Source organism: Staurois parvus, unplaced genomic scaffold (assembly GCF_062004578.1).
Source record: "Staurois parvus isolate SC_StPar_1 unplaced genomic scaffold, SC_StPar_1.0 ptg000371l, whole genome shotgun sequence".
In the NCBI taxonomy this organism is placed as follows: Eukaryota; Metazoa; Chordata; class Amphibia; order Anura; family Ranidae; genus Staurois; species Staurois parvus.
In genome coordinates this window covers 7,443,927-7,468,844 of record NW_028318167.1, presented here as the reverse complement: position 1 = coordinate 7,468,844, position 24,918 = coordinate 7,443,927, and the positions used below count along the sequence as shown (strand labels likewise).

Below are 24,918 nucleotides of genomic sequence, written 5' to 3'. Positions count from 1 at the left end.
TCTCCACTATAATTTATCTCAAAGGTGTTCTATCAGGTTGAGGTCAGGGCTCTGTGCAGGCCAGTCAAGTTCCTCCACCCCAAACTCACTCATCCATGTTTTTATGGACCTTGCTTTGTGCAAAGGTGTGCAGTCACGTTGGAACAGGAAGGGGCCATCCCCAAACTGTTCCTGTTGTGTTACACTATTTTATTTATTATTATTTCTCTGTGGCCATCACTTGTTTATCATTACTCTGTGTCTTTAAGCTGTCTCCTTCTCTCTAAGCTGAGCTCTCTCACCGTACTTGTGTATACTCCTCCCCCCTGCCTCTCTCTGTAATCATTCCACTTTATCCTGTTTTCCTGAATGCATCTTTCCATGAGGCTTATAACGTTAATGGTTTTCTACCCATGATTATTCTCCATTAAACGGAACATTCGAATGGGTTTCCTCATCTGACTTCCTCAACATGTGAGTTTATTCATTGAGTTAAACTGTCTGACCCGATGCAAGGGATAAATTCAACACAACGTGGTATAGTTGTATACATCGCTGGAGATAAAGTTTATGGCTTCGTAGTCTGAGTCAGAACAGGCCCCATGCGATCACATGACCACCAAGTTCCATTCACCTGGATCTTCATTGCTCTGTGTCCGTTGGACACAACAGATGTAGGGGGTAGGCTTGCACGCCCGCTCTGGTGTACAGTGCCCCCCTGTGTTGCTACAACACCAGCGATGTACAGGTACGTTGCTGGTCCTGTAGCTGCCACCCGTTTGCAGTACATTGCGGGCAGGGGAACGGACAGAAAGTGGTTAACGTCCAGAGTCACCTGGATTATAAATCTACAGCAGTCTTATTAGATCTTATTAGAAAGCCCAGCATGCTCTGCACACACAGAAACATTAATGCAATCTGAATTAAATATTCAATATGCAAAAACAGTAACACGATATAAAACCTCAGTGTATAAATGGACTTCTTAAATATCCTGAATACTTCAAGGTCAAGAATTTCCATCCATAATTTTGTATATTGTTCTGTCCACTTGGACTTTTCAAGTGTACATTTGCACATTCCAGCTTATCCTGTTTCTTTATATTCTACAACAGTGGTGTGCAACTCAAAAAAGGTCCCAAGGGCCACACTTGCATCCATAGTTTGAGTAGAGGGCTGCAGCTTAATGCCTATGCCATACCCTATCCAGGTTGAATGGAGGGAAAAGCCCAGAGTGTAAGGTGGCAATGGCCATATGCACCATAATAAAATCAGGAAAAGACATGCATATAACAGATATAACCCCTATTCAAGTGGAATACTGCCACTGTAGTGATAGTAAAATAGGTCTCATTGTTGGGATCAATGGAAGTAAAAAAAAAGCCCATTGTCGGTGTCAATAGGATAAATAGGTTCCTTGGTTGGTGTTAGTGTACTTTAAGAAAACTCCATGTTGTTGATGTCAGTGGCAAGGCCCATATCAGAGTAATAGGAATAAAATAGGCCCCATACCTATACTACGAAATAAATCAAAATTCCAACAGTATGCATGTGATCCCCTCATAATGACTACAGCAGATATGCAGATGTAGGAATGCAAGCACAGTAACCTCACTACTAGAGCCCTCAAGTGATATTAAAAATTGTGAGGGGGATGTATCAGTCAAGCATCATACCAAAGTTGAAAATGTCAGTTTTGGGTGGACATACATGTTTATGGAATAACATAAAATTAAAATTACTTATACACCAACAGACATATCTTGCCAATGCTTTAATACTTTAGTACTCTAGTTTACATCTAACCTTAAGCCTGAAGCAGCTGTACATGGCAACCAATCAGCTTCTATCTTCAGGCTAGGTTCACACCTATGCAGTTTGCGTTTGATCTGTTTCTGCATTATGTTTTGCATTTTTGCACATGCGTTTTTGCAAAATTGTTTTTCTTCTTGTTACTAGGCAGATTTAAAAACACAAAAATGCAACAAAAATGCACTACATGCTTTTCTGCAGTGTTTTCATTGAAGTCTATAAAACTAAACACAGCTTTTTGCATTAAAAAAAGTCCCAGACCCTTTCCAAAAAACGCTCCGGGTGAAAACACGGAGATGTGAATGTGTCCCATAGGAAATCATGGAAAATTTGGAAAATATAAATTACAGAGAAAAAAAATCTAAAAGGGGGGTCATTACAAGAGATCTTGATCAGGGTTGCAAGGGAAATGGAAAATTAATATAGATCTCAGGTTAAAGCAGGTTAAAGCGGAGTTCCACTTACCCTGTCAAAAAATAAAAGTCAGCAGCTACAAAAACTGTAGCTGCTGACTTTTAAAAAACAGCCACTTGCCTGACCCTCGGTCCCGCGGTGTGTCCCCCGCAGCCCATTTCACTGGCCGTCCTGTATTCCAGGAGGCCAGCATCTTCAGTGTGGGCACCTGGCTGTGACAGCTTGCGGCTTCATAGCCGGGTACCCACTGCACATGCGCGAGTAGCACTGTGCTTCATGAATGGTCCTGTAGTGTTCTGGAACCTGTCACATGTCCCAAAAGGCTACAGGGAGGTAGGGAGGGAAGACATCTTCCGCTTCCGGTCGCCTAGGTGATCAGACCGGAAGTGAGAGCGGGTACCTGTCAAATTCGGGTACCCGCTGCCCCCCACCCCCCAAAGGTGCCAATCCTTAATGGAGAGTGGGGGAGCAGTCCTTAAAGCGGAACTTCCCCTTTTGGGTGGAGCTGCACTTTAACTTAATTTCCTGGACTTTCTGACTTTAACATAAATACAGTTTTTCCTGGATTGAATCAGCAGTTCACTGACTTACTCCTTAACTAAGGCGGTGTCAGCAGCATTGGAGCAATATTGACCCTTTCTTACAGGTGATGTTAAATGGATAATTTTACCATGGGACAGTCTTCTTATTTGACATTGCAATTTTTCCATGATAAGCTGACAAACACAACACCTTCTCAGCAAAAGACTCACAAAAAAATGCTCTCTCCCATATGATTTTTTTTTTTGTGGACAACTCCACAAAAATAAGATACTATTTAATTTGGAGACTGTGCTCCCTACAACTGTAAAATGGAATTCTTTTGGTGCGTACTGAGTCCAAAGACAACATCCTTGAAAGGCACTCAATTTGTATACATTATAGATACCAGTTTAATAATGCTAGGAGAATTAAACTTACTTTGACACAGAAATACATTCAACTCAGGAATTTGCCGCGGAATTTCCAATCTGGCCTTTGACCTTGAAAAGAAGCAACAAAATAGAATGCATTTTAATTCAGAAATATACTGTACATGGTATCATAAACTGTGCTACTTCTCTAAAATATATCAAAGTAAAAGAAAAGCAAATAAAGTGAATATATTCTGGTTAAGTATGAGTGAATCTGCACAGTTCCATGAATCTTGCTTGAAAAATGAAGTTTCCAAACTTTTCAGCGAACCTTATATGAGACTATAGGGAGTAAATCTTATTATTCAATTCTGCATATATGTAGTGCTAATAAACAAGCTATTCAAAGAAAAGGTATAGGAAGCCAGATACTTCCATGAGGGGAAGGGGGCATGTACTAATGCAAAAAAAAAAAAAATCCCTTCACAGAACGGTCAGCTCTCCCTTACTTAAACACACACTGACAATATGGAACATGGGAGCCCCCCTTTATTTTTAGAAAGTGGGCTCCTGTGACTTCTGACCTGGGAAAAAGGCTGTGCATTGCATGACAAGTTGTTTCATATTTTTGGTGACAACCTTGTGAACTTTTTTGCCAAATCCATGGTAGAGGTGAACCCAGGGCCGGGACAAGGGGCGGGCAGAAGGGGCAGCCCCTCTCACCACACGCACATTCTAGTGGTAGGCAACCATAAAGCAAGCAATTGGTTGTGCATGTGCAGTCTGCACTCCGTGACAACTATGGGCAGCCAGAGCAAGGGACAGAGAATGAACGCAGGGTGGTGCAGCCATACTATGGCACTCATTAGCAGCAAGGGAGTGCCCTGGGTGCTGGACAAACCTGTCCTGGTGCTGGGTAAACCCAAACATTTTACCTAATTATGGTTGTGAACAAAGGACATCTGTATATGCTTAGGACAATGCTGTTTTTTTTAAGCTTTTGTGGCATTTGACGGACAAGGCACAGGATATATCTGATCTGTAACAAAGCGTACACACCCTAAAAGAATTCATCAAACTGTTATCATGGTGACAGTGTACGTTTTCATAATTTTTTTTTTCAGAAATCCAACCAATTCTGCAAGTGGTGGCAAAAAGTTTAGAGACTAGTTTTGTAACACGCCAACAGATGGCAGAAAAAGTCTGCATGCACAGTCACAGGGAGCACCAACCTTGATAAGTCAGTGTGCAAAAATACATCGTCCTGTGTACATCGGGAGCTGTGCAAAGGTTCTTATGTAGCCATTTTTTCAACTTACAACTATCAGCTTTTTTTTTTTCACATTGCTTTTTGAGATCATAAAAAAGAAAAACTAACAAAAGCAGTTGGAAAGCATGTGTGTGGAATGTATAAAAGGAAATACCCAAAATATGAAGACATTTTAAGAACAAATCTGAAAAAAAAACAGATGAGACTAGTCACCATTTGCAACTGGAAAGTAGAAGGGTTGAAATGTATTACCTCTCACAGAGATCACAGTCCTCCGCCTAACAATGCTTTCGTCTACTTTTCTCTCCTGAAGGACAGTTCATCTTGTTCAGGCATCATCCAGGAGTATCAACCTATTGGATTGAGTTGCTGGCCCAGGGCAGGGCGGACTGAACATTTGGAAACTCGGGCACTGCCCGAGGGCCTGGGGTCAGTAGGGGGCCCCATGAGATGCTCCTGGTACCTTTTTCATAGGCTTTTTTGAGTTTGGGCAAGGACACAGGGGCCCCATGATCCCCTATTGCCCGGGGGCCCCATGGAGTTGTCAGTCCATCCCTGGCCCAGGAGTATATACAAACATTTAAATCCTAAAATCTGTGAAGTTCCTGGTTGTTCTCACAATTGTCTAACACAGATCATCCACAGCTGTGACCTCTTAAGCCTCATTTAGATGAGCGGCGAAACTCATAGCTCATGAATTACTATTATTGGTACTTATATAGTTCTGTCAATTTGCACTGTGCTTTACATATATATTGTACAGTCACATCAGTCCCTAACCCTCATGGGGTGTACAATCTAAGGTCCCTAACTTACATTCATACTTGCACATACTAGGGCCAATTTAGATAGGAGCCAATTCCCCTACCAGCATGTCTTTGCAGTGTGGAAGGAAACCAGAGTACCCAGAGGAAACCCACAAAGGCACAGGGAGAACATGCAAACTCCAGGCAGGTGATTCAAACCTATGACCCTAGTACTGCCAGGCGGAAGTGCTAACCATTTAGCCACTGTGCTACCCATTAGGTCCTTGTTCACTCTCCATGTGGGCAGCCCATTCATGTTTGTTAGGATTCAGATGCTTTGCGGACACAGCTGTGTGGGTGAGCGGCCCCAAACGTGGACAGTGTGCAATCATGGGAGTTCACCAACACCCACACCGCTGTCATTTTAGGAGTGATTTTAGTAATGCTTTAATTGAAAGATAAAAAATAAAACCCTATTAACGCCCCCGGCTCTTTGAGAGAATTACAATTTTTGGAGGTGGAGCTGGACATTCTGATCATGTGACTGCTGTGACAGATCACATGATCAGAAGGTCCAGATTGCAAGAACGCATCGTATGCTTTCTGTTACACTTTAGTTACTGTGCAGTGAGCACGCTCTCAGCACAAAAAAACATTCATTTTGGACACATATATGCAGCTACTCACCGTTAAAAACCACCCACCCAAAGGCTGCATATATGCATACAGCTGGCAGGAACAGGTTAAATACCATGTCTATATACTGTCTATACTTGTCTATATACTTGGTGATTTGATTCTTACCTCCTTTTTTTGCCTTTGCAATCAAAGAATCAATCACTTTTTATGACTTTGGCCTTTGTCTGTGGCTGGCCTTTTTGTTTTTCCCTCCCCTGCCCATTCAAGTGTCTAAAAATCAGATCCTAATTTCATCAATTGACAAATGTTTGCCAGTCCCATCTTCCTATAAATTTAGTTCAGCTTATGGAGAAGTTGCAGACAGGGGTTAGTCATGGACAACATGTTTCTTTACTGAGTGTTTCTTTTAAAAAGTACAAAATAACAGGGGTACAGCGAGAGCTCAAATCAGAATAAATACCATAAAAAATATAAAGTAATGGCGATAATCGTTACAAACAGCTGCATATGCACCGACATAGGAACCTTAAAAACCTAGTAAAAACCAAATCAATAAAAAAGTGCAGCGCTGGATAAATTGTTAACACCAATAAATGAATATTATCTCTAATACAGTAGAAACTTATGCGCATCAGCAGGCACAAAATGTGAGGATAAAAAATCTGAAATTCAAATAAGTGTTCAAAATAGCGCAGGCTTGACGCGATCAGGTCAGCAGATAGATGTTTCCTTCATATATTATCAATAGTGATTTCTGGTGAAAATCCGTGTGATCCAATTTGAGATATCTATCTATCGATACACACACACACTGTCAGGGACCGGCGCACGCGCACTAGTGGCGGTTCACGCCGGGATGCAAGCACCAGGTCCCGGAGGGCCGCGGCTGACAGGAGCCCGCGCATGCGCAGTAGGAGCCGCTGGCGCGCCCTGGTCGGCCAATGACAGCCAGGGGCGCGTCCTGGGTGGCCAATGACAGTGCAGGGCGCGGTATTTAAAGATGCCCTGCACTGTCACAGGTTGCCGCAAGGTCTGATCTGCAACCTGAGTTCCTGTGCCCTGTGATTTTGACCCGGATTGTTTGACCTCTCTGCCTGCTCCAGCTCTGACCTGGATTGCCCCTGACTACGCTGCCTTCTCCTGAGTTGACCCGGATTGCCCCTGACTACGCTGCCTTCTCCCATCCTGACCCCCCGGCTTGTTTGACCACTCTGTGGACTGACTACGTTACTGACCCTGCGTGTGACCTGACTACTCTCTGCCTGCCGTCTCTGTACCTCGCCGTCCCCCACGGTGACAACCGCTTGTTTACCCTGCCTGGTCCAGCCGGCCTCCTCACATCTGGCTCTCTTCTGGCGTACATACATCCCCGGAGGTTCCCTCTGCCACTGGTGGGATTGCTTGGAGGTCGTGACCTGGTCCTGGTTCTGCTCCAAGTCCATCCCCACCATCAGGGGCCTTGGTGAAAATGCAGACCGGGACTTAGACACCACGCTTCAGGTAATCCTGCCAAGTGGACTGCCAGAGGCACCACCTGGCGGATCCGTAACACACACACACACGTGAAACTCGAAAAATTAGAATATCGTGCAAAAGTTCATTTATTTTAGTAATGCAACTTAAAAGGTGAAACTAATATATGAGATAGACACATTACATGCAAAGCAAGATAGTTCAAGCCGTGATTTGTCATAATTGTGATGATTATGGCTTACAGCTCATGAAAACCTCACATCCACTATCCACTATATGAGTCTCATATATTAGTTTCACCTTTTAAGTTGCATTACTGAAATAAATGAACTTTTGCACGATATTCTAATTTTTTTTAGTTTCACCTGTGTATCTCTCTCTCTCTCTCTCTATCTAGATTATATATAGATATATATATATATATATATAGATAGATAGAGAGAGATAGAGAGAGAGAGAGAGAGAGAGAGACACACACACACACACATACACACATATATACATACACGCACACACAATTATCGATTCTGGGGCTTGTAGTTGCTTTATTGATCTAGATTTTGCCACCCAAACAGAAGATTCCTCTCCAGACCAGGGAACACAGGCTTAATATCTTTTTGGCAGATGGATCACGTATTAAGTCAGGGCTGGTGGACCGGGAGACCCCACCTATCCGTACTACAGTGGGTAACCATCACCGGGAGCTCCTTCGTTTGAATGCTATCGCATCCCCTCTGTTTCCAGTTATCCTGGGACTCCCGTGGTTGCAGGCACATAATCCCCAAATTGATTGGAAGACAGGATCTGTCCAGTTCCCATCATCTTATTGCCAGGAACATTGTCACGCCCCAACCTCTGTGGCTCCCCAGTCGCTCTTCTGTATCGATGGGGATACCGAGCTTATCCAGATCATCCCCCTGGCCTACCACGACTACTTAGACGTTTTTAGTAAGCAGGGTGCTGACATTCTCCCTCCACATCGGGCCTATGACTGTCCCATCGATCTTCTACCCGGATCCGAGATTCCGTTCGGACGGATTTTTCCCCTGTCAGAGCGAGAGTTGGGGGTACTCAAGGAGTACATTGACGAGAACCTTGAGAAAGGGTTTATCCACCCCTCCACGTCACCGGCCGCGGCGGGAATTTTCTTTGTCGAAAAAAATGATAAGTCCCTCAGACCCTGTATTGTGTACCGTGACTTGAACAAGATTACGATTAAGAATCGTTACCCCCTTCCCTTGGTCCCGGAACTGTTCCAAAGGTTAAAGACGGCAACCATATTTATCAAATTGGATTTGAGGAGCACATATAACTTGGTGCGCATAAGGGAGGGGGACGAGTGGAAGTCTGCATTCCGCACAAGATTCGGGCACATTGAATATCTTGTCATGCCCTTCGGACTGTGCAATGCCCCAGCCACATTTCAGCATTTTATTAATGACATATTCCGAGATTATCTGGACATTTTTATGGTAGTTTACTTGGATGACATCTTGATCTTTTCCCCTTCTCTGGAAGACCATAGGGGTCATGTCAGAAATGTGTTGGAACGTTTACGCCAACACGGGCTGTATGCGAAAGCTGACAAATGCAGCTTCGAGCAGCACAGCATTGCATTTTTGGGGTTGATCATCTCCACCACGGGGGTTGCAATGGATCCCCAAAAGGTCTCGGCAATCTTAGAATGGCCAGTACCCACAGACAAGACGGGCGTACAACGCTTCATAGGATTTGCCAACTTTTACTCTGACGTCACCACGCCAAGTCGGCTTTTATATGGCGAGTACAGCTAGTGTGCGGTGCACACAAGTAGATATGCATTAAGACTTGTTTTAATTATTTAAATGTGAGTGCAATAAAATGGTTATGCAATAAAGTGTTTTATAAGGGTAAAGCACTATCTTTTGTTCCTTTTTTCTGGCATTATATGTGTGGAGACTTCTGGAGTGGGTCTAGGAGGATTATTCCCCTTGGAGGTGAGAAGGAGGAAATATCCATCCATCCATACATCCACAGATCTGCATAGGATAGTAATGAGAGGAGAGACACCAGGTGGATAATCAGGAAATCACGCTGTGAACACATTCAAAGAAGGTGGTGAACATCAGTGCACATTTTATCTTTTTAGGATAAACAGCTTGTTTAGCCTGTATTTTTGGGCTAAAAATGGAGGGGAGCGCATAATTGAGCTTCATATATACCGCAATCATCTATATGTTGGAGTGAATTCACCCATTTGTACCTCTCAGAAAAGGAGGATTTTCCTTTATTATTGATATTGGACACATAATGATGTTACTACACTAAAATTTCTCTATATCCCAAAAGGGATCATTTGGGCATTTTTGTGTGTTTGGACGGTATATTGTGAGGACACACACTGTTTTTTGTAGTTTGTATCGATGTGGGAGCGCAGCACAGTTATTTATTTTTATATAAATTTCATTTGGGTGCAGTGTTGTCAGTTAAAGTAACGCAGTGCCTTATTGCAAAATATGGCCTGATCAGGAAGGGGGGGGGGGGTAAATCTTCTGGAGGGCAAGTGGTTAAAAGGATAAGTTCATCTTTTGAACAAAAATAATAAATGCACATTTTTTTGCATTTATTATTTTTGTCTGCACGAACCTGGAAAGCATTGCACCAGTGATTAGCAGATTGCTGGCGCAATGCAAGTCTCCTGCAGATTTGTCAGTATATCTGCTTGCCCGTATAGGATGTAGAAGCAAGCAGATAATACTGACACTGAACTACCAAGGCGCTCAATAGAGCCGTGATAGTTAATTGAAAACTACAAGCCTACAGCTGCTAAGGCTGTTGGGACTTGCAGTTTATTCATTTACATAGGACTGTGAATGAATGACGTAGCGGTGTGGGCGGAGCCCCGCACATCTGCGCTGTTTTTAAATCTGACATAGTATGGAGAACTTCTCCCCTTACTTCTGTCAGAGGGAGGGATGGCAGCAGGTCGCAGCTGCAGCATTAAAAACATTTTATATGTTCCACTCTAAAAACGGGTGCAACATGTTCCCAAAAATGAAAGTATCCTTTAACCACTTCACAACTGCGCCATAAGCCGAATGACGGCTACAGCACGGTTATCTAGTTCTGGGAGGACATCATATGACGTCCACCCAGAACGTGCTTCTCACGCGCCCCCAGCAGCGCACACCCGGCATGGTCTGTGATCACTGTGTCCTACAGACACAGCTGATCACATGACAAGGTAAAAGGCCAATCACAGAGAGGGAGGGGCTGGAACATGGCTGCGGCCTGACGCCAAGAACAGGAGCTCCCAATGCCAATAGTAGAGTGATAGCGTTACCGGTCCCTCTCCAGCTTAGCCCTCAGCGTGGTGTGTTGCAGGCGGAGGGGGGAGTATCCACATGACGGGGGAAGAGTGCCCTCGAAGATGCAGTGTGCAGGAAGGAGATCAGTGTGAGGCACGAGTGAGCGGTGGTCATTGAAGTAGCATGCCGGGAGTTATGACAGGAAGCAGGCAAGACTGAGTACAGGACAGCCTCAGCCCCACTACCCACAGAAGGTGACCCCTCCATATTACCTTGGATCAAAGACCCCCAAGTGAGTGTGACACCCCCGCTTGTAAAAGAACAGAAAAGGCTGAGTAAGAGCTGCCCCCCCCCCCTTGTGGGACATGGACTGTGGGGGGTGAGCGCCGTTGACTAGTAGCAAGCTTGTTTCCTCATCCTATGATCTTATTAACACAGTGCCCGCGCTGGGGTGGACATTAAAAAGGAAAGGAACAAGGAAAGGTGAGGGGTCACCTAGCGGGTACTGAAGAAAAGGAGTGAAAGTAGTAAAAAAGGAATGAAAGGATGTATATTATCTGAAACCTTTGTTTCCGGGGTGTTATAGTTTAATGGGAGGAAGGAAGGAATTGAGCACTAGCCCAGAGTACAACTTGCAATCTACCAAGGGGCTGGAATTATAGTGTAAAGTGATGAGGGGGAGGACTGATAACAGCATTGTAACAAAATGAAGATCAGATCAGTTAAAGGAGGAGGGACAAAAAAACCCCAATCTTGTACAATAAAGAAATATATGCCCCCTTGGGGAAAAAAAGCCGGAAGGTCATGGCCCTGAGAGACAACTGGGAGTAAAGTGGAAAAAAAGACCAAGGAAACAATACTCAAACTAGAATATCATTAGGAGTATCAAACCTGGACCAGACTGAAGAGTTAAATAATATGGAGAGTGGAATAAATTCTAGAGATAAAGAGGAACAAAAGAGGTTAAGTTTACAAATACCTACCAAAATGGAAATAACGGAGATGTTCACAAAATTAGAGCACGTTTTAAAGAGGGAACTGGCTATATTACATAAAGATCTGGGACAAGTATTATCTAGGTCACGGGTGTCAAGCTGGTGAACCCAGAAGTAAAACATGGAGAAGTGGGACTGCAAATCTTTGTGGACATAGCAGTAGAGACTCTAATTAGAAGCAGAGTGCTAAAACCACTATTGGACTTGATGCGCAAAGGGAATGTACAATATAGCTGGGGATACCCAGCATGCTTGTTTGGATGGAGGGAGAGACAGTCAGCAAGGCTAAGGTTCCCAGATCTAAAGCCCTTATGTGAAAAAATGGACTTGCAGATAATAGATATTCCAGGATGGTCTCAAGGGACTAAGGAGAGTATAGAATTATAGTAGTGGTTTGGTGCTCTCTGGAGTGTTTTTTCCCCCTTCTCTCTATACATAGGCTATAAAAGGTGGGCACAGCTGGGGGAAAAACGGAGGGGGAAGGGATCCGAAAATTGAGAAGGGCATTGGGAGGCTTAAAATAACATTGGTCATTTTCAAAGTAGGAGATACTGGTCCTGATAGGTGTAGATGATCCAAGTCTTACCCCGAGAAGGGATAGAAGGTGGAAAATATATAGTTGGAGAATAGAAGAAGAGAAGAGATGAATATATGTAATTGTATAACATACAATGTGAAAGGATTGAATACCCCAACTAAAAGATACGATTCTTAAGGAAATCCACCAATATTTGGCGGATGTTGTGTTTTTACAGGAGACACATGTATCTCAAGATACATAGGTTATTTTCTAAATATTATCCTACTTGGTTTTATGTGGACTTGCCTATTAAATGAGCAAAGGGGGTGGCAATTGGGATAGCAAAAAGTGTCAGCTTTACTGTAGAAGAAAGAGTGGTAGACCCAGGAGGTCGGTTTCTGTGTTTGAAGGGGAAATTACAAGTAGAATGCACACTAGTGAATATCTACTGTCCTAATAAAATTCCCGATGGTTTATATGGAGGGTGTATTGAAAAGCCTTATGGATTTTTAAGAAGGGTCAGTTGATTGTGGCTGGAGATTTAAATTTTTGTTTGGACCCATGGTTGGACACGTCTTCACGTGGGAAGGAGGGAAGGAGGTAGTAGTCTAAAATCAATTTAAAAAAAGGCTTTACCAAACGTCAATTGATGAACACATGGCGAATTAAACATCCAAGGGATAGGGACTACACCCACTTCTCGCTGGTGCATGGGATGTATTCAAGGTTGGATTATATAATAATAGAACATAGATATCTGGAATCCTTGGTAAAGTCTAATATTAAATAATGTCATTATCAGATCATGCACCTGTTACAATGAGACAAAAATGGGGGAATGAAGAGAATAGAAGTAATATGTGGAAATTAAATGAAACACTTATACAGGATCCAGAGACGGAGATAAGAATAGGGAATGCGATGAAGCAATATTTTATGCTCAACGAGACGGCAACAATATCGGAAGCACATAAGGTATATATTAGGGGCATTCTGATCTCAATAGGAGCCAAAAAAAGAAAGAAAGGGAGAAGAAAAGAAAACTATAAACCAAGGAATTATATGACTTAGAACAACTACATAAAAATAAAATAGATGAGGAGACACAACAGAAGATAATTTTGAAAAGAGAAGAATTGAAGGATAGTATGGAACAGGAAACTAGAAGAGTTTTTAATAGGGTAGATAAAGAAAGATATCAGTGGGGGAATAAAACAGGAACATATTTATTGAGAAGAGTAAGAGAAAGGAAACCAAGAAATTATATAGAGAAAATTAAAGATGAAAATGGTGAAATGGTATATTCAACCACTGATGCTGCCAAAACGTTCCAAAAATATTATAGTAAGCTATATGATAAAAAGAAGTCTAGTAACCCGAAAGAATCAGAGAGAGAAAGAAAAAGAAAAATGCAGCTATATGTAAAAGAGGCGGGATTGCCCAGGCTAGAGGAGGAGAGGTTGTTAGCCCTAGAAAAACCAAATCTCACAGGAAGAAATCAATGTGGCATGGAGAAGTACAGCATCAGGAAAGATTTCTGGACCTGACGGTTATACGTTGAGATACTGTATGAAGTTTCAAAAACAGCTTATGCCCAAATTGTGCCATTATATGAATGCATTGGGAGAGGGTATGGATATGAGGGAGGAGTCATTGCAGGCATATATTACAATTATACCAAAAGAGGGGAAGGACCCATCCTAATGTACTAGCTATAAACCAATATCACTTTTAAATATAGATACGAAACGGTATGCAAAGGTTTTAGCGAATAGGATGAAGGAGATGATGTTGGATTGGATACATTTAGATCAAGTGGGATTTGTTCCAGAGAGGAAGGGAAGAGAAAATGGAATACGATCATTGCTTCTTTTGCAAAAAAGTAAGAGAGAAAAAAAGGGTTCGGCGTTGGCAGTGTAAATCGATGCCGAAAAAGCCTTTGATAGGGTTGATTGGGGGTTTAAGATGGACACATTGGAAGTATTAAGAATCGGACACAGGGTGATTCAGTGGATAAAAAAATTGTATAGTCTTCCATCAGCAGCGGTGAAGGTCAATGACTCATCACAATTTTTTTAAATGTGTAACGGGACAAGGCAAGGATGCCCTCCATCTCCACTGCTTTTTGTTATCTCCCTGGAACAATTTTATGTTACGAACCCTAGAGTAACATTGCCCAACCTAATGAAGATTTTGAAACATTACGGTGAATTATCAAACTTTAAAATTAGCCCCTCAAAATCAGAGATATTAAATATCACAGTTACAAAGTTAGAAAAACAGAGCTTGCAGAAAGCCTTCCCATTTGTATGGAAAGAGAGAATTACGGTTTTTTTTAGGAGCTTACCCCTTCCTTGAAAAATCTCTATCAAATAAATTATATTTCATTAATAAATTAAAGGAAGAATTGAGGAAAATATCTGTAGAGTCACTCTCATGGATGGGCCGAATAAATATCATAAAAATGGTTATAGTTCCGAAGATCCTGTATAGGTTCCACATGCTTCCAATATATTTGCCGGAGTCCTTTTTTAAGAGCATAAGAGGGATGATAAGTAAATATATATAGGTAAATAAAAAAACAAAGGCTAGTTATGAAGTATTACATAGAGATAGAGTTAATGGAGGTTTAGGTGTGCCAGATTTTAGGAGATACTACCATGCTGTGCTGATTTCACGAATAGCAGAGTGGATTCATAATACAAAAGGGAGAATTTGGTAAAATAGAAAATACACTAAGCGGGTCACAGTTAGATAAAATTATATGGCTTCCTTAACAATATCAAATCTTTTCGGAAAATACAAGCACTTTAAATGCAGAATGTTATAAGAGAATGGGATAGAATTCATAAGCAAATGGGATGGGAATACAACTCACTATTAATACCATTGGAAGGAACAGATTTCTTTCCTATGGGGAAAGAGGGTATTGCAGGTAGATGAATAAAAGATAAAAATGCACGTTTGAAGGATATCACTGAAAATGGGGAGTTACTTTCTTTTTCGGAATTAAAAAATAGGAATTTTTTTTTAGTTTAGATGAGTGGCGGTACCACCAACTGAGGTATTTTGTAACAACTCTCCCGCAGCCATTGATGGCGGTGGAGAGCATGTTCTCATTAGAATGTTTTTTTTAGTCAAGAAACAATACATAAACATGTAACTTCTTGTATTTATAAGATCTTTACTAAATATCGGGATCTGTATCTCCACCGTACCTGGAGAAGTGGGAAATAGAGCTTGGATCAAAAGGAGCAAGATAAAAAAGAAAATATTCAGATTGGCACACAGTGCTGTAAATATGTGTCAGGGCTCCGGGAATGACCAGAGGTGTGTGGACCAACACAGGGAAAGACAGACTTCAGGTATAGCGTGTAAAACAAGATAATTTATTAAGGACAAACACAAACATAAACACAGTGCAACAAACCAAACCCAAAGCTAACACAAATACATACAACAAGGTGAAACAAACCCAGTGAGAACACCTTGCCCGCCATTGTGGCCATTGTCATTTTTCTATGCTTTTTAGATACATGCTTCGTCTGTGAGTACGTTTTCATTATTTCATTCCTACAATAAACCTTGGATAATGCACTAGGTGTGTGCGCCACCTGTTTTCTCTCTATCCAGTGGCTGATTTCCCCGTCTGAGGAGGGCTGCACCCCTGGAGCATTTCCTTTGGTTGTCGCTGTCCTGGTACCCTTGGCTTCCCTTTTGGCTGTGCATATCCTGAGGCGCTGGAGAGTACATACGATATCCTACATAAGTTGTACCTGTCTATCTGCAGTCTTCTCTACATCAAAGTGTTGGATTTATAAAGCTTGTCTGAGAGTTCAGAAAAAAGGGGACGGAGTGCTGAAATTACAATCTTCAGAGCTCAGTGAGGAAAGCTCTGAGAGATAATTGTAGGGAAGAAACACACACCCCCCCCTTCACAGAGCACACTGGGACAGAGCTGAGGCTGTCACTCTGTTGAAGCTTCCTCCGCTGTCACTTTTTTTATCTTGGTGTCAGGAAAACTTGTTAGAAGTGATTCATGCTGATAGAAAAGTAATGAAGCCGCAGACAGAAATTACACTTAAGCTGGCCATAGACGGTTGGAATCTCCTGCTGAACCAGCTGAGATTCCTACCATGTATGGGCAGGCTGGGTGTACACATGTTGATTAATCAACTTGGGTACAACCAGCCTGCTGGATGTTGCATGCGATTATTGCTAGTGGCTGTAAGAGCCACTAGCAATAATCACTGCCTTCGTCTGGCAGGGAAGCCCACCCCAGGGATGCCCCCCCCCCAGGGATGCCCCCCCCCTGTTGGGAGAACACATTGGCTCTGCTTGAGGGATTCCCGTCAAAACGGTCTGTGCTGATGGGGGAATCAAGCACATTTCTTTCCTGTTGCAGGAAAGAATTTGCACCATCTATGGCCTGGCTAAGATCTCCTAATTGAGACAAGTACACTCTATAGATGGATATTCTTTGTTCGTATTTCTTGTGTGTTAAGGTTTATAAACCACTTTAGGTTACATCACTTGAAACAAAATCTTACTGCATATTGCCTCCCAAAACCAGAAAGAAGGAACGTACCTGACAAGCAGACTGTTTTCCAGTGGAGATAGTTGAGTAGCCAAGGTAAACCAGTTTTTGAATTCTGTCAATGAATCACAAGTGAAATTCTGAGGTTTGACAGCGTAGAAGTATTCCTCATCTCTCTCATCTATATACTCACACAGTTCTTCTTCTTTACTGAGATTGAATCCACATTTGGTTTCTACTTCTTTGCCTGGACTAGTGAATTTGCACAAGTAGCCAACATTACCATACCAGCTATTTCGTGACTTCCACAGGGCTGAGACTGCTTCACTTGGGTGCATTAGAAACAATGTTACCACTACTTTACCTTCCCAAAATAAGGTAAAATGAACATGGTATGTCCCATTTTTAAAGTCTTCAATCCTTCCTGAAGCTCCCGATTGTATATTAGGATTGTGAATCATTGCTCTCAGATAATCTCCTCCATAGGTTTTCTTTTTGCCTGTATAATCATATGCATCAAGTTGTACTATTAATGTGTCTCCAACACAATATTTTTCTTTGGGGTTTTGTATGAACATTTTGCTTTTTTTGGCACTTGTTGTGTTGTCAGTATGGTCAAAAGTCACTTTAGGCATCATCTGATCTATATGGTTGAATATCTCATTCACCCGCTTCTGAATTTCTGATTCTTTTTCTATTTTACTGACTGTAGATGTATGGGTCTCTATAGTAGCACACTATAAAAGCAAAAAAGCATCAAATAATTAGACATTACAAAGTGAATACTGTATATGCAAATTACAGAATTTCAGCAAAATTGTAAATTATAATAGCATTCAGGAAAACAAAAAATGGTCAAATATGAAATACAATAAATAGAGAGTTATGAGCTGTCACAGAAACCACAATGACTTGGGCTCCTGGAGGGGCCTGGGGCCAGCCTCCTTCCCACCGATTATGGACCCAGGACTAAGGAGATCCCCACTTGGGGGTACAAGGAACCTTCCCCCCAACCAAGAGGGTTAGATCACTTCCCTGGGTACCTGCCTGGCCATGAATTATACCAGCTACCCTTTCCATGCAAAAAAAAATGCTGGAGGGATGGCTTCTGAGACCCCTTAGCATACCGTGCATAGTGGAACTATTAACCTGGAGCAATGTGTTATGTGCAGGGGGTGAATTCCAGCTTTTGTGGAGTTAAGAAACTATTTTTTGTTGCAGGTTTCCTGGCATCAACTATTGTTTTCTGTAATTAGGGTTAGATGGTAAGCTTCCACTTTGTTTAATCACCTCCAGAGTCCAAACTGCTAGGTGCTGGGAAGGAATCCATTGTTTTCTTGTGTTTGATTTTTTCTTTGTTTATGTAATGTCATTTTCTCTTTGGACTTGTAATGTGTGCCATACCTGTCTATGGGGGAGGTTTTTATGTGTAAATGCTGTGTGTTAATAAAGTCAGTCCTGTTTTATTTTTACATTTGTGCTTGGTGTAAATTTACTATATTCTGGTTCAAGAGTAGAGGAAGCTGTAGTTTGGTGGAGATGCATCCATGTCAGGCAGTACATCACATGAGCGATTCTGGGTTCACTACATATCAAGGGCTGTGGTGAACTGGATGCAATTTTTTCACATGCTCAGTTTAAATTGTGTCTAGGTTACCTAAATTGACTTATCCTTGGAATGTCACAGTTGCCTTTTCTGGTTCAGCTGCCTTTTCTGGTTCACCGAGACATGGGTTGTGTGCACTAGCGGTGGCTACAGCATTGTATTTCACTTACTAAACATATTTATTTATATTTTGTATTCACCATAGTAAGCGCTTAAGTTATATTTATAATTTACCTAAATTGACTTATCCTTGCAATTTTACAGCTGCCTTTTCTGGTTGTTTGTTACAGCACAAAAATGTTTATTTTCCTTCTGCTGAATAAAAGACGCATTGGGTTACTTCTTTAACACCCTGCTATAAATGTTGGATGCAGGATGTTGAAGCCAACACAAGATGGCAGTGTCCTGCAGAACAGCGACAGTCTCATGCAGAAGAACTGTTCTATGGAACTTGTATGCTGAATCTCAGGACTCTACTGAGGAGCAGTGCAATTAGAAACTACATTTCCCAGAGGAGCTAGCATATATATCATTTATATATATTCATTCTTCTTCACATCTACTTACTAGTGACCTGTGCACCTAAAGGAACATAATACCAGTTCATTGCCACTTTCAAGGGGAGTGTTGTTTCTTCTTTGCCTTACTGCATTGTTCTTCAGGGAATCACTATTCACACCTTTCCTCATTGTGCACCAACTGGGCCCCATCACACCCGCAGAAGTATCTTCATTGCACTTAAAGGGGACATTGGTTACTTTAGGGGTTCAGGCTACATCCCTGAGGGCCCAGAGTGAGCTAGTCTTGCCTGTTTGATAGTTCTCATTGCTCACTGGGGACTATAAGGTCACCTCAGGTTGAAGGGATTGGGTCAGTTCTGAAAAGCAGGCCTGCTAACAATATTTGTGGCTTCATGATAAGTTTTGTCTTTGCTTTGTTTAAAGTTAACACAGGTAACAACTGATCCCGCATAGGCTAATTTTCTTTATGCTGTGTAACCAAGCTACATTTAAATCTGGTATAAACCTCTTATCAATTTACTCCAATCAGTACGCGAGTTCATTTCCTGGAGGTAATCTAATCTGGTTAAGAGTGGTGTCAGCAGGGGTTGGGCTTTCAGAAAAGGGTCCAGAGCAACAGGGATCCCAAAAATAATCTAGCAACTCCTAAGGTGGTAGTGTTATACTTCATTAACCTGGCAGTTTTCCCACTGTGACATCATTTTCATTAGGACAGAACATTGTTAAGTTTGGTGACATAAATTTTTTTGTATTATTTCATGTATGTTACAAGGTGGAAATGTGGGGGCATATACTAAAATACAACACAGCCACTGTTGTCCTGCTAATTTCAGTTACATATGAACAAACTTCCTTTTCTTTACCTTTATCAGGTATTATTGGGGATGTTATTTATGCATTTTGTAGCTTTAGTTAGAGTGTGGCCTGAGAATTGTTTGCTGTTCTACAACTATCTAACTGAATAGTGGTATTCTACTGATCTCTCTATCCCTTTTGGTTCTTCCACCTAACAACCACAAACCAGCCAAAAACATAGCTCCATGCTAAGTGCCTTCATGTTTACATCAACCTTATTGTTTAGTGGCAGAAGGCCGTACATAATGTCACAATACACAGGTACAGGGGCGTCCCTAGGGTTGGTGTTACCCGGTGCAATAACACCCCCTCTGACGATACCCGCAGAATGGATCAGATCTGCGAATTGAGCATAATGGAGCATAATCCATTATGCTCCCCAATCCGCAGATCCAATCCATCCTGCTGGAATCCTCGGCTTTCTTTACAACTTACCTTTTCGTGGAGTGGGTCCGGTGTCACCTAGTATAGGTTGCATGCCGACAATCCCAGCAGGTTGGTTTGAATCTGCGGATTGAGCATAATGTATCGTAGTCCGATCCCTTATGCTCCCCAATCTGCAGATCCAATCCATCCTGCGGGGATCGTCGACATGCAACCTATACGGGGTGACACCGGACCCACTCCACGAAAAGGTAAGTTGTAAAGAAAGATGACAATCCCCGCAGGATGAATGGGATCCATTCTGTGGGGACCGTCAGCTTGCTTTACAACTTACCTTTTTGTGGAGCGGAACCGGTGTCACCCCGTGCAGTAGGTGTAACCCGGTGCGGGCCGCATCCCCCGCACCTGCCTCGGGACGCCACTGCACAGGTGTGAGACCTGGCAGCTATGCATAGTAAAGTTGATAGCCGCTCACACATCATTCAAAAAATGATTTAAAGCGGTATTAAACACACAAGCAAACATGTATTATATTGCAGCTCACCCTTTCTTACATGTGATGGCTGCATTCATTTTTCTTTTTTAGGCTTTCTTTCTTCTATTTTCATTTGGTGATTCAGTCAGTAAGTCTGTTGTTTTTCAAAAGAACAAGCTCTCCAGCATAATGTACTGCTTAGGTGTTTTTCACACTTGCTGTAAACACGGATGCTGAACAAATGTGCATTTTTTTCTTTTGTGAACAAGGTCTAACATGCAGTAAATGAGTATTTATGGTGCCTTCATAGTGCATTACCATAGGCTTGAATGGAAGAATTTGAGATGCTTCGACTCCTTCCAAACTCAACATTTAGCTTCATTTTTGAAGTGCAGCAATGTGACACAAACGCTTCATGTTTGATAATATGGACAGTGGACAGAGCTGTTCATATTATCAATTTACAAACTGCTTTACTAGGTGTTTGAGAAGCATACAAAATGCACCTCAAATGCCTGCTTTTAATGCCAGTGTGAACAGGGCCTTACAGAGATGAGAAAACCATATAACACTAAAAGGGGTGCTTACAATAATCAGCTTTTGTTTATCTAAAACCTTTACCCTAAAAAATAAACTGTTTGCTGTAACTGCTTATAAAAAGTGAAGTGTTAGTTGCAGTTTGGCTTCGGTTTGTTAGTGTATTCAAATCTGCAAGTAAATCTAACAGATCCTCTCCCAGACTGACAATGCTGCAGGCCAAAGGTGTCTATGTTGCTCCTTCAGTGGGGGCTCTCTGATACAGGAGGTGAGTTACTGGCCAGCTCACCAGGTGAAAACAAAGAAAAAAAGCCTAAAAAACTAATACTAATGCAGCCACCACATCTAAGCATTGGTAAGCTGCAATATATTACATACTTGGTTTTGGGTTTAATATCCCTTTGATGTTAGCAGAACATTTGTGCTGCCCGCACCATCACTTTAGAATGACTTGTCACTTGATCATTGAAGCTATGAGAATATGGATATGGGGATTTCTGTTTTCCATTTGCAATAATAGCAGCTGGTAATCTAACAGATATGAACTGTTGGGGATTCGCCACAAATATTTCCCCATCTTTTTAGGCTTCAGCATACTATCTGTAATATTTGTATTTGTGAACATCAATCTCAATACCCTTGGGGTGGGCAGCCGTCCATTTCTGGCACACATATAATAGGCTGACTAAAGATATCACATCTGCTGGTTTAAAGGGCTGATGACTGCTTGCCATTTTTTTCCAGTAGGATGAAATGTTTGCAATATGTGGAGATGAGCAAATCGGCTTGAGTCTGGTTCACAGTCTTTGTTTAACCTCCCTGGCGGTATGATTATTTCAGATATTTTTGGTGCTGAAAGCGGTACCATTTTTTTGCATGGAAATATGTAGTTTTTTTATTGTAGGCTGTAATTTAGGAATAACTCACTGAAATCTGTCCGAACAAGAGTCTAGTAAACATTCCGGATATGATAAAACTTGAAACACTAAATCATAAATTATAATTTAATAAATACTCATAAAAAATATAATAATAAATTTAATTCAATAATATATTCAAACCAAAAACACTGAAATTTGAAATAAGAGCGCCAAGTTTGCACATCGCTGAGCAAAGTCGCAGAATCATTTTCAGTGCCTGATGATGAATTTCCCCACGAATCATTATCACTCAATTCTGCAAGTAGTTCTAATTTACTATCGCTGTTCTCTAGCCGGTCTAAAATCGCTTTTGACATAAAGGGGTTTATTTACTAAAGCTGGAGAGTCCAAAATCAGACTCCCTTCTGCATAGAAACCAATCAGCTTCTAACCTCAGCTTGTTCAATGAAGCTTTGGCAATGAAACCTGGAAGCTGATTGGTTTCTATGCAGAAGTGAGTCTGATTTTGCACTCTCCAGCTTTAGTAAATAAACCCCAAAGGGACGCTTTTTGGACGCCATGGACTTTTCTAAGTTTCCAGGCAGAAAGAACAGTTAAAATGCAGGCAGGGCACAGGACAAAGCAGTAGGGACAAAATGTATGTGAAATTCTTTGAAACAGCAATGTTTTACTATGTAATAATTGTTTTAAAAAAAAAGTCATTTTTTAAAATTTTCAAATTTGCCACCGGTGCCCGTACGTCCCGACGTCACAGGCGGAACACGGAAGCCAGATGCCGGCATCGGCCGGAGGAGATGGCCGGGGACGCTGCAGGGGACACATCATGGGAGCAAAAGACAAGGTAAGCGCTGCAGGGAATCCCTGTGCAACGCTGCATGGTAAGCGCGAGTGCAGCTTGGGGTTACCACTTTTGGTACTGAAACTCTACCCCGAGCTACACTCGGGAAAACCGCCAGGGAGGTTAATCAAGTTTAGGTGGACAGCAAGCAATTTTCTCTTTTAAGTGGTGTGCTGGCCCTTTAATGTTTAACAAAAAAAAAGTAAATAGACATAGAAGGACATTTACTAAAACTGAAGTGTGCAAAATCTGGTGTGGCTCTGCCTAGAAACCAATCAGCTTCCAGCTTTTATTGTCAAAGCTTAAAGCTTTACTAAACCCTGGACCCTGCATTCACTATATCTGGTCTCTCCAGACCCTGCATTCACTATATCTGGTCTCCCACAGTACACAGAGCATGGAAATGCAATTATTTTGGTAAATATAAACTGCTAAATACCTTTTCTCATCAGCAGCTAGAGCAGTCTTGTGACTTCTATTAGTGTCCAGCACAGCACTTCGTAAAGCTTGTAGGAGGAGTTTTCTTTATGCTCTATGAGAATGCAGATTGGCCCTGTGCTGATCACATGCACTCTCCCAAGAAAAAAAAAAAAAAAAACACCTCTCTAGCAATACACACCAAACTGAGCATGTGCAGAGTGTCTCCACAAGATATATTTTTTCAGGAGATAAGAGGGAGACTCTGGAAGGGGAGGAACAGAAAAGACAGGATCAAACAGCATTTTTAACCACTTGCTCTGCAGAGAATTTACCCCCCTTCCTGACCAGGCCATTTTTTGTGATATGGCACTGCATTACTTTAAACTGACAATTGTGCAATCATGCAACACTGCACCCAATGTAATTGATGTCGATCGCCGAGTATCACTGACAGGGGAGAGGTCTGTATGTAAACAATACAGATCTCTTCCCTGTCGGCTCCTGCACACTGCTTTGTATTGCTCTGTATAGCAGTGTCATTAGTACAGTGTCAGTGCTTTTTATTAGCACTGATCACTGTATTAGTGTCACTGGGGATGTCAGTGACAGTCAGTTCCTCCCCCCAATGTCAGATTGCCCGCTGCAGTCCAGCAATAAATCACTGACCACCATTACTAATATTTATATTCCAGTATATATAAACCACCATTTGTAGACACTATAACTTTCACGTAAACCAATTAATTTACACGTATCTGACTTGTAACAGAATACAAGCTTACATTTATGAGGACATTTTGATTTTTTTTTTTTTTTTTTTTTTTTTTACTTAACATGTTTAATAGCAAAAAGTAAACAATGTTTTTTTTTTGCCTCAAAATTGCTGGTCTTTTTTTGGTTATATTGCAAAAAATAAAAAATGCACAGCTGATCAAATACCACTGAAAGAAAGCTCTATTTGTGGGGGAAAAAATGACGTAAAGTTCATTTGGGTGCAGCGTTGCACGACCACATAATTGTCAGTTAAAGTAATGCAGTGCCATATCGCAAAAAATGGTCTGTTCAGGAAGGGGGGTAAATCCTCTGGAGGGCAAGTGATTAACTATGCACTTTAGCTTGTCCTGACTTCACACCCCTCTCCAGTCAGTCAGCTGCTCATCTACTACTGACTTTGACCAGTGCCCTGACCAGTGAAACCTGTTATCTACCAGTTATCTAACAGTTCTGCAGCTTCTACCTGCTGGTTTCCTTCTGCAATTTTAACACCAGCAAACAAATGACAGTGGTGCCTGTAACACACTATCTGTTATCACACCTGTGAACATGTACCCTAAATCTAAAATTAACAAACATGCCTAATATACATTTATACACATCTTATGAATTGAGGTGGGAGGTATGGTCTAGTGAAATCAGGGCGATAATAATGTACACAGCAAATAATACATAATAATTACTTTTTTAAAATCATATCAGTTTCATAATGTTACCTTTTTCAGTCTTTGATTGTAAATTAGGCTTAAGAGAAGGCATAATAGAGTAACCATAATTAGCAGACTCTTATATGTTAGTACATCTGTCATTCTGTCTGCTGAGAGAGAGGGAGAGAAAAAAAGATTGAAACGTGCTTGTTAAACATTATATACATGCATTTCTATGTTGAAACAAAAGAAATATACAAATAACACTTACAAGGTTCTTGGTTTCAACTGTTCTGTAAAGAGTTCCTTCAATGTCTGTGGGACATTCAGATTCAGGTACAGAGTGATGGTTAGACTGTCACAATCACCAGAAAAGGGTGTGTACTCACCAAAGCTGCAAATACTTTAACTAAAA

At 41.6% G+C, this 24,918-nt stretch overlaps 1 protein-coding gene across 1 annotated transcript in view; it reads right to left on the bottom strand.

Annotated features, from left to right (window-relative positions):
• The window catches only part of LOC149456203 (NXPE family member 4-like), a 50,762-nt gene extending 26,095 nt beyond the window's left edge, over positions 1 to 24,667 (bottom strand). Inside the window, exons 1-3 of the mRNA XM_089685300.1 lie at positions 24,573 to 24,667; positions 16,617 to 17,302; positions 3,166 to 3,227 (exon numbers count right to left, since the gene is read on the bottom strand). Of these exons, the coding sequence (XP_089541426.1) occupies positions 3,166 to 3,227; positions 16,617 to 17,302; positions 24,573 to 24,665 (841 nt within the window). The 5' untranslated portion in view covers positions 24,666 to 24,667. The remainder of the gene's footprint in view (positions 1 to 3,165; positions 3,228 to 16,616; positions 17,303 to 24,572) is intronic.
• Between the last annotated feature and the right edge of the window lie 251 nt (positions 24,668 to 24,918).